Below are 12,103 nucleotides of genomic sequence, written 5' to 3' on the forward strand. Positions count from 1 at the left end.
ATGGCTGAATACATAACGTAACTATACATATATATTAAAATTAGGCGTAGCGATTAGCTAATATATGTGGCAGGATTTGTGGGCGACGATCTACGCCCCCCCCCCCAACAGATCCTAACATAAAAATATCAATCGTAAAAATTGGTAAAAACTTTTCAGGTAAAAAAGGGAATCTAGAAATGATATTTGCTATACATTGTTCCTGTTGTGCTCAGGAAAGGAGTGTTTTTTCTTCTTGTGCATCTAATGATGTGATGCGCTTGTTACCCAAGTAACCAATACCCTTGGGGGCTATTATGGCAATATACATAAACACTTGTAACACATTCACTGCCAGTGGGCTCGTTGAATGTGGGTGTCCAGAAAATGCACCTCTGGACAGAGATTAAATTAAAAGGCTAAATTCAGGGATAGGTTTCTTTGTGGGGTTGCCCATAAGCCCTAATGGCATAAATTAAAGGGATAGCGGATACAAAATTGCTTGGGTCAGAGGTGTGGAAGGAGGGATGGGACCCCTCTGTTGGCCATTTCCTGATACCCCTTGGAAGCAAGTGGGTTAAACAGAAAATGTGATTGTAGAGGCATAAAGTGCACGGTCCTTGTAAAGTGGCAGTGTTGGCCAGTCGTGGATCTGCTGCCCAGCAGCAGTACGACCGAAGCCAAGATAGATAATCCTAAATCTCGAAATGTCAGTAATGCCCTTAACCCAAGTGCAAGAGAAGACAGTCAAAAGAAATGCAATAGGTGACCCTTCTTCAGCTGCACGAGGTGTCTTCAATTCCTCGAGCAAAGAGCTGGATAAGCTGGTGATGTACCCTGAAACGGTAGAGGATGAACAGTGAGCCGAGGGACTACATGTCGGGGTCAAACGTGGTCCTTAATGCTGCCAGCAGACTAGGATTTATTGAACGGAACAAGCTGGACTCTAATCTTTCTGCTGCACAATTCATGGGGTCTACCTGGACCCTGAGCAGTGGATGTCGTTATATACAGTATAAGGTAACAGATGCTAACATAAGTGCGGATAACTTCAGATTAAATTTAAAAAGGAAACCCAGAAATTGTGTTGACTGAATACCAGAGCAGCTGCCATAAAAGCAGAGAGGTGGCCGGCAACCTGCGAGCCAAGTCCCCAATCTCACAGCCTAAAGTTAAAGTGATGGACTATTCAATGGTCTCCTGTGCAGAAATAAACACAAATCTTGGTATAGCCCAATAGAGTTCAAATGTAACTTTTATTGATCTATAAAGAACTAAAATAAAAATATCTATCTATAAGGGTAATGAAATATCCAGGGAGAAATCACTGGATTGGCCAAAAAAATTATATCTGATAAATATGTGAAAACTATCTATTGGTCAGAAGGAGTTTCCATAAGGCCTTAATAATGGGTTAATAAACACAAAATCCAAGTAGAAAAATAAACCTTTTAAAAACAAGAACTTCCACCTTTTAAAAACCAAATTTCTGCCTTTTACCTGACGCTGATCTGAGCACAGTTCAGGATCTCCCCGTCGCAGTTCCAGGTGCTCGTGTGAGGGGCTCCGCCGCACAGCGATGAGAAGATGTTCTTTCGTCGGTGGACGAGTTCCTCCTCATCCTGCTGATCAGGAACGAACCGCATGGCGCGGATCCGATGCACCTCCACGTAGGGCAGGGCAAACTGCGAGGAACACGGAGAGAAGCTAAGCTGGGACCCAAGACCGAGACACCAAGCGTGATATAGAAAGGAATCGCCCGTGATGCAAGGATAGCCATCGGGGAGATCCCAAGCTTCTTCATAACCAAAGTCTCCATGATGATCGTCCAAACCATAGCTGGCTGGTCATTGTGGCAGCATCATGAGAATTGTATCTGATAACGGCACTGGGATCTTTCATCAGGGGCATTTTATTATTACACCCACATCTTAAAAATCCAACATAATTTAGTACTTGGCTCAGGCCCATTCGTAGTGGACATACTACGTGACTGAAAAGTTGCGTTTGCCCTTAGCCTGATATAATATTGGTCCTGTGCCCTCTCCCAGGGGTCTGTGCGGCTCCCTCACCTGGTCCTTGCGGTTGGTGTGCCTGTTGAGATGTCTCAGGAACTGGAACACGTTGCATTCCCGCACCAAGATGAGGTCAGCTGTGCCATCTGCGAGGTGGGCACAGGGAGACAGGCCATCCTGACTCTTGGGGCAGGCGCTGGACATGCCGGTCACATTAATAGCCACAAAGGAACCGGACACCTTCTGCCATGTGTCTGACAGACAACCTGAGAAGAAATGGAGAACATTGATGTGTGAGAACATGACACGCCACAAGACCTCCTAAAAGACTGTAAACTCGCAGAGCCCTCTTCTTATGTACCAGTATTTATTATTGTGCATTAATGTTATTGCCAATTTTGTATAATGTTGGTTTTAGTGTTATAGTTCATTTTCACTGCCCCCCCCAGTGTAATAGCGCTATAGAATCTGCTGGTGCTTTATAAATAAATTTAATGAAATAGATGATTTATTTAGTCATTAATGCCCCTTTAAAATCCTAGCCAGAAAGACTCACTGTAGTTTTCTGGCTCATTTTCCTCTCTCAGTTTTTCGGATGACTCTGAACAGACGAGACACCTAAAAATTAAGTGACAAATAAATGTTATAAAACCCTCTCCTGAGAGGCTTAGAGATCGTGTGTATTGTAACAAGTGTTATATACAGGTAAAGAATTACGTCCTTAAAAGGTTAAATGCTCTTAAATGTCATTTTTTAGCACCACCCATGGATTAAAAGAAATCAAGCTGAAATACATTTTACGCACAATTACATCTATCCATTAATCCAATTAATACGTATGGTGAGTATAAGGTTCCTCGGGGTAACAAGAGAACAGAGAAGTTAACTTACCCGCTCCTGCAACGGGTATTGTCTCTCGGACTGGAATGACGATCATCAGCTTTTTGAAACTGAACAGTCCCTCTATATGCCTGGTTACTGAGAACCATCTTCAGGCCTTAAAACAGAAAGAAGCCCTTTTTTTAATACAATGCCAACATATTCCTCCCAAAAAGTGTTTGGTGTATTGTGAGACCGCAAATAATCCATCTTAGTCATGGGGGCCCATTAGCATCAATGGATATTTCTCATCAAGGTAGCTGAGCCGACTCATAGAGGGTCTTATAAGAGATACAAAGAACGAGAGAGGGAGCGCAAAGATGACAATTGTGTGACCACCAGGGGACAATCTTCCAAGTCCAACTCTATTGATCATGAGCCAAGTGAACAGAAAGCAGGGGGGGATACAAATGGATCAGTTGCTACATCTTTGATACATAAAACCTCACTAACCTTCTGCATGGTGACACTTAAGCATCTATGTAATTAAGATAGAGAAAAAGACACAGAGGTGGCAGATGTATAGCAGGATAAGGACATCTTATAATAAATGTCTCCATTGTTCTCACCTGACACATCGTATCGTAGAGGACCCATCCAACGCATATTTTCACTCTCCCTGAGAACATCCCCAAAGAACCCGTAACCAATGAGAGACACGGAGTATCGCATGAGCTGTCCGGCATGATACGAGGCGCATACATCCATAGGTTGTGTGTCCCCTATACAATAATATCACAAAATAGTTAGAATGTACACATACATCTATATATATCCTAATTCCTAATTGGAACACTGCTCAGCCAATGGGGGTGGGGGTGGGGGGGGGGGGGGGGGTGTGTGTGTGTGTGTGTGTGTGTGTGTGTGTGTGTGTGTGTGTGTGTGTGTGTGTGTGTGTGTGTGTGTGTGTGTGTGTGTGTGTGTGTGTGTGTGTGTGTGTGTGTGTGTGTGTGTGTGTGTGTGTGTGTGTGTGTGTGTGTGTGTAAATTACCATTGAATGGTGCCAAGACACAATATTAACAAACAGAGCCACACACAATACTTCATATTTAAGAAAAATAAAATAATTACCATTACTTAAATAGTCCTTATATTCAAGGTATAGCTAGTTGAGACTGAGGGTGATATATCACAAATATAATGACTTATTTGTTAGAATAAAGGTAATTATATAACTTTTCTTTAATAAGAAGTATTGTGTGCAGCTCTGCTTCTTGATATTGTTGCTTTAATGTTGTCTACTATCTGCCAATGACAGCTTCTATGGCTCTCTCTGTGGGATGGATTCATTTATTCATTCAATATATTCTTTAGGATACGATAAGTGCACAACACATCAAACACCCAGTCCCGGCAGGCATACCTATAATGATGTGCAGCGCTGACGTGACGGGGTCATTGATTCCAACAGTAGCAAAACACACGCAATCGGTGGAGCCTGGAATGATAAAGACGTTTTATATGTAGAAAACAAATTACCTACGTATATGGTTCGTTTCACCATCAAATACAGAAGTTCTTAGTTTTACTGTTATTAGATTATATTTTATGTAAATCAATCATCATGGTTAAGATTTAATATATATATATATTGTTTAACTTTAATTGATTATAACACTAGTACTTCCCATTGAAAATGTACTGACGTTGCACTTTATTTTCATGTAAAAATCTGTACTCCAATACCATAAAACGGCTGCATTATTTCATTAAGTAAGACTTGTTAGAAGCTCCTGTTAAACTAACACTGCTCAGCAGCGGCCGCTGGGTGAATGCCGCCTCTTACCCGCAGGAATGATCCCGATCCGCAGTTTGCACGGCGTCATGTCGGCGTCCTCGGTTTTCTCGCGGACGCCGCTGTCACTCTGTGTGCGCGTCACCAGGCCGTGCAGCAGCTCGCTGAACATGCCATCACCCCCAACGCACACCACGCTGCAGGAAAAGAGGGCAAAGAAGGTGCGCTAAAAAAACTCTGAGCCCAAGCAAGAATGACTTATAAGCCTTCACCCCCCTGCACACCATCACACATAACGCACAATACAGGGGGACTATGGGAGTATTCTGGCTCAATAATGTTTGCTTTGGTCCTTAGTAAGACCCCTTTTTAATCATATCACAGACACGGCTTTGGGAACCTTGGAAGCAAAGGACTAAGTCAAGCCTCACTTCTCCTGGAAGAAGCCTCGACAGGAGCCACCGGGGAGGGGGCAATTAACACATATGATGATAATAATAATAATGCCTTAGATATTATGAAACCATGTATTAGAAACTCAGAATTTGCAGATCAGCCCCATTCAGCTCATCTAGTCTTCATGGTTTTTGTTCTGCTGTAAAGACTCCAACCTTAATCAGTCTTTGGCCTTGTCTTAGATTCAGGATACCCACAAACCTATCCGATGTATGTTTAAATTCCTATACTGTGTTAACCTCTCCTACTTCTACCTACTGCTCTCTGTAAAGTAAAACTTCCTTATACATCTAAGCCTCTGATCCTCTTGTTCTTGCATTTCTCCTTCTTTGAAATAAACTTCCCTCTAGTACTTTATTAAACCTCTTTATGTATTTAAATGTTTCTATTATATCCCCCCTCTCTCTCCCTTCCCTCTTCCAAGCCGGGCATATTTATTGTATTCATCTGCATGTAATAAAAGTCTAATATTCAATGGACGGTGCCCTTATGAAAAAGTGTTGGCTAATGCCGCCCCTGTTATTAATCTGCCAATGGGATGAGGGTTCTGCTTGAATAGACTTTGTACTTACCCATCATATTTCTGTAGATCAGCTTCCATTATGAAATCTCTTGCATGGTTGGCTCTGGTAGTCTCTGGAAGAAGGATACAGCATGAGCCTTTATAACAATATTGGAATAGCCCCTTTAACCCCATTCATGCCCGGTGATGTACCAGGTACGTCATGCCCAAATGGCCCCACGTCGCCACAATCGTGGTGATAGCGGGGAGCACTGCTGCTGCTGTCTGGGCAGACCATCTCAAGCCCCCCGACCCTTTGACCAGGAGCGGGTTGGCTTCTCATTGGTGTTTTATTTTTCCAGCAGATCAAAAAATGAAGAAGAGAATGATAAACCAATAGTTGTCCCCATCAGCAATAAACCAAAAAAAGGTCTTCTAGGAATTTACATATTTATTTGTGTCAATTTCTCTAAATACAGTCATGTGTGCAGAATATGTGCTAGAATTAAGAAGAGGAGCAGTCGCTCTTTTAACAAGCATGGAATTTGGTCGGATACGGTGGTCTGCTACTGAAATAGAAGATCAGAATGTGGACGTTTTCTTTCCCATCAGAGCTTCACAAACCTGGCATAACTTTCCAAAGGTTTGGCTCTTTCTTAGCTTACTATCAGGGATTATCGGTTGTGTTACACGGTCAGCACGTCACGCATTACTAAAGTTGGCATACATACCAATCACGTCCCGCTCGATTCCAGCCAGCTGGAAAAGGGGACATATTTTGGTTCGATAAATCTTTGTGGCTTTTCCTCGACCGCCGTATGGGTTGATGAACACAAGTAGTTTCCGGGGTCTTGCTTTCCCTACCGAGGAAGAAAGACATTGAGTATAGGAGAGACAAGATGGTGAACCCATTGCTAAAACAGCTTTATTAAAGCCAAAATTAAAATGCTCTTTAAGCGAGAAGACCGGTCCACACAAAAGAAGTTACAACTAAAAATGGACTGCATATTCCAGTAGATATTCTTCTAAATTGTTCTTGTGGTTTTATTGTTTAGACACTTAAAACTACTACTGTTGCTGCAATAAACCAAGTGACCCTTAGGAATCATACCGGTCAGCTGTATCATTTCTTGCAGAATCTGTACCCATCTGTGTGCCATCTGGGCATCACGCGCTGTGAAGGTGGCAACTTCCAGAATCCAACGCTGTGCAGACCTCCGGGACACGTGATACACTACGACGCAGAGAGTTACATATTTAGAGATCTTCAAATACGCACTTCATAATGCAAACATAGGTCCTATGTGATCCACAACAAGGTGAAAAGAACTTAACAAAACCAAATTCACTCTGGAGTACATCTCCAAACACAGGCTTAGTCCAGCTCTGGATGGTAACAAACCAGAGCTGAACTGGCTAAAACTCCTCCACCGGCTCTAGCTTTGGGTTCTGGCACACATCCCGGACGCTCGTAAAGATCTGTTCTTGGCCGGCTCGCCCTCCTCTAGTAGCATTCAGGTTTCTTCTAGGTTTAGATAAGCAGGATGGTTTAAGACCTACTCGCCGCCGGCGGCAACTCTTTTACCTCGATGGAGCTCTGAAGTGTTCTCCATACATAATTAGCCACCCCTTTACACACAAAAATTACATTTTTACATACATAATATTCTTCTCTATATTTTTGATATGTCATTCACTGACAATAATATATATATATATAACCAATGACTTGTCTGCTCTGAAAGGTAGGCTGCTCCTATACTACTTCTATTACAATAGCAGCCTACAGTATACCAGTATATTTTTGTCTAACTGGTTTGTCAACTAAAATTTTCCTTTTAGTGAATGATCTTGAAAAGGAAAGTCAGAGGGAGAACATGAGCGGCAGAAACATCAGCAGACATTGGAGAACAGAGATATTCATGCACAGTCGGGGGTGATAAAGACCTTCCGGGGTTCATATACACACACACACGCCTCTTGTCATCCTTAATTAATGCACCGGGACCTCCCAGATTCATCCGTTTGATCAGGGGGGTTGGGATCAAATTATTGCAAAATGATCATGAAATTATCTGGCTGCTGAACCAATCAAAAAACAGTAAATTATCCAATATTGCAGAGATGATCTAATAAAGAGGGTAATTTCTTGTAGATCTGAGAACGGGAAGTAAAGTTGGGTTTCTAATACATTTTTATTCCATGTGCACTGTTTTAGGCATTTATAGACTTAAGGAAGGTGACAGATCTGCTTTAACCCATTGAGAGATACTTAATGTGTTGTCCAGCCTGTTTGCCTAATGACGTCCACAGAGCTTAACATCTAATTTGTCTTCGGAGATAAGTTTTGCAGCATGCAAATACATTTAGTAATGCCCCGTGGCCTCCACACCCACTCATATGACGAAGATCAGGTATATTAGTAAAGCGGTTGGAAGGGAGCGAGGCATCTCAGGTGTCACCAGAAATTCCGTATCAAAAGAAAGCCGACGTCAGGCGTAAAGCAATGCAAACCTTTGGCTTTTACCCGAAGGAAGGTGGAATTTTTGACCCAGTTTCTAAACGCGTCCACCCTGCGGCAGAAGGAATTGTTACGCTCTCATGTGGCGTGTCACTAAAAGGTCTTCTGTCAAAGGCTTGCTTCTATGCCGGAAGCTTCGTTAGAAAAAAAAATCCAGAGCGTCAAACCGGAGTAAAAAAAAAAAAAGCCAAATCAGGGTAGAAATATGAATCAAGTTCTCATTCGCCTCTGTTTTTGGAGCAGCTGGGTTTCCACCGGTTCTGCTTGACGTGGCATCAGTGACAATCATTTACTAAATGGTGAGCTGGGGCTTTAAGGAATGTAAACACGCATGGGACAGGCACACGGCTCCTGAATCTAAGACGAGACCAACGACTGATTAAGAGTTGAGTCTTTACAGGAAAAACGGGAAGACCAGACGGGGCCGAATGGGTCTGACCTGCTGGCAAATTCTATGTTTTTGTGGTTCGCTGAACAATCTCACCACAAAACAATGCATGATGAAGGGCCACGTTGACCTGTTTTTGTGTTAGCTGTAGTACTACCCAGAAGTGTAGATATCAGGAGATGAGTAAGCTCTTGATTGCCTTGTAATTGAAGCTGCATAGTAAGTTTAGTGGGTGGGGGAGTTTTCTTCGGCATTTCTTGGAAATACAGAATAAAACCATAAAGCCGCTGTCATTACTCTTCTTTCCACCTGCTAAAAATCCCTTAAGCCATTTAAATACCTTAAAATCTACAACCGTATGGAAACATGTATACTTGCGAACAGGGCCGGCCTTTGGGGTGTGCGACCTGTGCGACCGCACTCCAGGGGGTGCCGCCGCCGCTGCGGAGTCCGAAGCCGCCGCCCCCTTTGCACCTAAATTAAAACATCGGGGGGGTTTTTGTTTTGTTTTTTTTTAACTTTATTTAACATCCTCCATGTTAAATAAAGTTTTTTTTTTACTTTATTTAACATGGAGGATGTTAAATAAAGTTAAAACAAAGAAAAAAAAAAACCAATGTTTTAATTTATGTCCCGGGAACGGGCGCCGAGCGGTCGCTTGTGAAGTTTTCAGCAACCGCTCGGCGCCCCTCACTCTCCGTGACTCCATCGCAGTGCCGCACCACGGGAAGACAGACGCCTCCCGCTCCCACCGCTGGACTCAACAAGGTAAGTAAGGGGAAGGGGCAGAGGGGGGGTGTCAGTGAGAAGGGGCAGAGGTGGTAGATAGTGATACAGGGGGATAGATAGTGAGAAAGGGGAGTTTTGTTACAAGTTGTTATTCCTTTCTTTTTTTGGGATGGGGGCGCCAGAGGAGTAGTCCGCACAGGGCGCCAGAACAACTAAGGCCGGCTCTGCTTGCGAATGTGTAGAGGGAGAGGTGCGCTCTTTCACACCAGCCAACTATCTCGATTCTAGCGATCCCTTTAAGAACGGGCGACAGCTCAACCCGTGTGACTCACTCAGAGGATCAACTGAAGATGTAGCGATGACAGAAATTATCTGGAGTTTAACTCCCATTAATGTTTTAAACGTTTTATTTAGGGTTGCGCTGTACCCGAGGAAACAGAAGAGTCATTTCACTAAGGACAGAGATTGCAGGTATAATTATGAAGGGCAACCATTGATGAGCTCCTCCTGCCTAAATTGCCTAGGAAGGGGGCATTCCTGATGTACCAACCCCCACTGACTTGTGTATGGATAAACCACGTAGAGGTTGCTCTGGATCCCATTCCGATGGGTGGTCAAGCTTTCTTTCACCTTTCTACTAAGCTGACGCAATTAAGACCACCAGTCAGACCTCTTTATTGACCATGATCTTAGTGTTTTAGGAAGCATTGCCTTTGTTACAGAGTGACTCTTTCTATGTTAATTATAGGTCTCTCAAACAGAATATTTGGAGGGTTAATGTGTTCAGGGGGCGCACGGTGGTGCAGAATTACCTGTGAACTGGTTACTAGGCACACTGTTCGGCTTTTCACGCTGTTTGCTATTCCCCAGGTGCACTGAGATCATTTCATTCACTGGAACAGAGCCGCCGGGACCTACAGGGGCAAAAAAAGACATCCATATGAATATGAATTTTCTGTGTCCAAAAAAATAAAACTTTGGGATCAGAGATTTATATATTTGCTATTTTCTTTAACCTAATCTTTGCTGAGAGAGTGAGCAACGCATAAAATGTGTAACGCCAACCATCGTCAATGAAAGTAAGAGGAATTCTAAGACATCAGTGTATCACTCAACAATGAGCTAAGCGTTACCCTGTGGCCCTCAATGACCGGTATTTAACGTGATGGACATAAGGTTTAAAGTAAGCATGGCACTTACCTGAAGGGAGATGCTAGGCCTGATGACCTTAGGTGCGGTGTCCGATGGATATGCATGTAGCCCGGTATATGCAGCTGTCACAGACTGCAGCACCCATGCCATGATATTAGCCTGGCGTGCCAGATGGCCAGTTGGGGTGTGACCAGAGCCATGGCCCCACATTACAGATAAGAATTAAATGTATTTAAAAATGTTAAATATTGGGCAAAGATACATTTTTTTGTCATTTTGACCTACTGATAACCAGTTCTGTATCTGTGTATAGAATTCCAACATTATATATTTATATATATATATATACACACACAGACACAGGAATCATACAGATGGATTGTGTTACTTTATCACACCTCCCCCACCCCTGGAGCTCAATGGTCAGATTGTGCTCTCCTTTATTATATTGTTCCTGGCTGCTTTTGTCCCTTTCATTTAGCGTTATTCACAGACACAGCTCACAGCTAGTAAATGAATCTGCACTTTGCACCTGCAAACGGTGTCGCTTCCTTTGTCCCGGCAGTGAACTCCGATCAGCCTCGATAACAGAGTTTCAACGAGATATCGAGCAGGCAAGAAAACTCACTAACACGGTGTACAATTCTTAAAGTGCAACATTTCTCCATTAGAAGAGTCCTAAAAGTAAAATACGGGTCATCTCGCTACCTCTTGTACATACCCTTCCTCCTCCATGCTGATTTCTTGTGGCAGATCCATTTTAGAGCTTTATCACAGAGCGTCACTGATACTTCACTGCCCTGGAACTTCATCAAAGACTGGACACCGTTTTCCCCCATGGTTGGCAGTGGACAGGTCGGAGCGTAAGCGTTGTCCCAGCTGTTGGGGGTAGAGCATAAGTCTCTCCTATGGACTGGTTTGTTCTGAGCCTTTCCTGATGGTGCCTGGGCACAGTAGGACAATCCGGCATAGCCTGTCGGTCTAAAGACACAATTAAAGATGGCTGATCTTTCTGTGCTAAAGCTCTTAATATATATGCTGTCTCCTTCTCCTTAGCAATATTGTATATCCTGTAATAGCTGCACTCAGCCAGCGGGTCTGAAGCGTGTGTCCCCCGTGCAGCTCAGGTATACAATGTCACTGATCTCTCGTCTGCTTACCTATATTACCTGACCAGCTTAGCCCCGCCCAGTCTCCGCCCCACAGGCTGTGAACACGCCTACCTGATGTGACAGTACATGACTTTTGTGGCATACACGCAGCGGCGATGTTTAGCGTAAACACAGCATGGTGTGTATGGAGATGCTCCAGAGTCAATAACTCTGTCTAGCGATGTTTGTGTACACAATCGGGGTTCACGGATTCCACGACGGATGCGCATCGTTTGCAGACATTGAAGCTTGGTCTCGCTTGTATTATACCACTGAAAAATAAATTATGTTCCAATAAATTATTTTAATAAAATTCTTTTTAAAAACACTGTGTTTTGGGTGAACCTACATGCCTGCAATCGGACTATATAAATATCTGTTCAGTATAAAACACACAGTGCAAGATCCATTTACTTATTGTATTTGTGTATATATATATATATATATATATATATATATATATATATATATATATATATATAAACAAAATAGACATAACAGACATGTCCTGATGAAAGTCTAATAATTATTATATAATAAAAATTCTGGAGTGATTATTTAAAGAAGTCCCTGGAGTGCCGGTAACTATTTTTGGA

The 12,103-nt window shown here is 42.9% G+C and overlaps 1 protein-coding gene across 1 annotated transcript; it reads right to left on the bottom strand.

The window, feature by feature from the left end:
* Nucleotides 1-755: 755 nt before the first annotated feature.
* On the bottom strand, nucleotides 756-11,195 carry LOC149284837 (ceramide kinase-like). The gene is made up of 13 exons (XM_089496013.1): nucleotides 11,078-11,195; nucleotides 10,017-10,118; nucleotides 6,678-6,800; nucleotides 6,298-6,420; nucleotides 5,637-5,700; nucleotides 4,660-4,805; nucleotides 4,237-4,311; nucleotides 3,443-3,595; nucleotides 2,886-2,991; nucleotides 2,551-2,612; nucleotides 2,052-2,260; nucleotides 1,480-1,664; nucleotides 756-816 (listed from the first exon to the last, which is right to left on the bottom strand). Exons 1-13 carry the CDS (start codon nucleotides 11,193-11,195, stop codon nucleotides 756-758), a joined length of 1,527 nt encoding a protein of 508 aa, XP_089352139.1.
* Nucleotides 11,196-12,103: the final 908 nt, after the last annotated feature.

This window comes from Sceloporus occidentalis, unplaced genomic scaffold, assembly GCF_023333645.1.
Source record: "Sceloporus occidentalis isolate IW3139 unplaced genomic scaffold, rSceOcc1.0.p SCAF_87, whole genome shotgun sequence".
NCBI classification, from domain to species: Eukaryota; Metazoa; Chordata; class Lepidosauria; order Squamata; family Phrynosomatidae; genus Sceloporus; species Sceloporus occidentalis.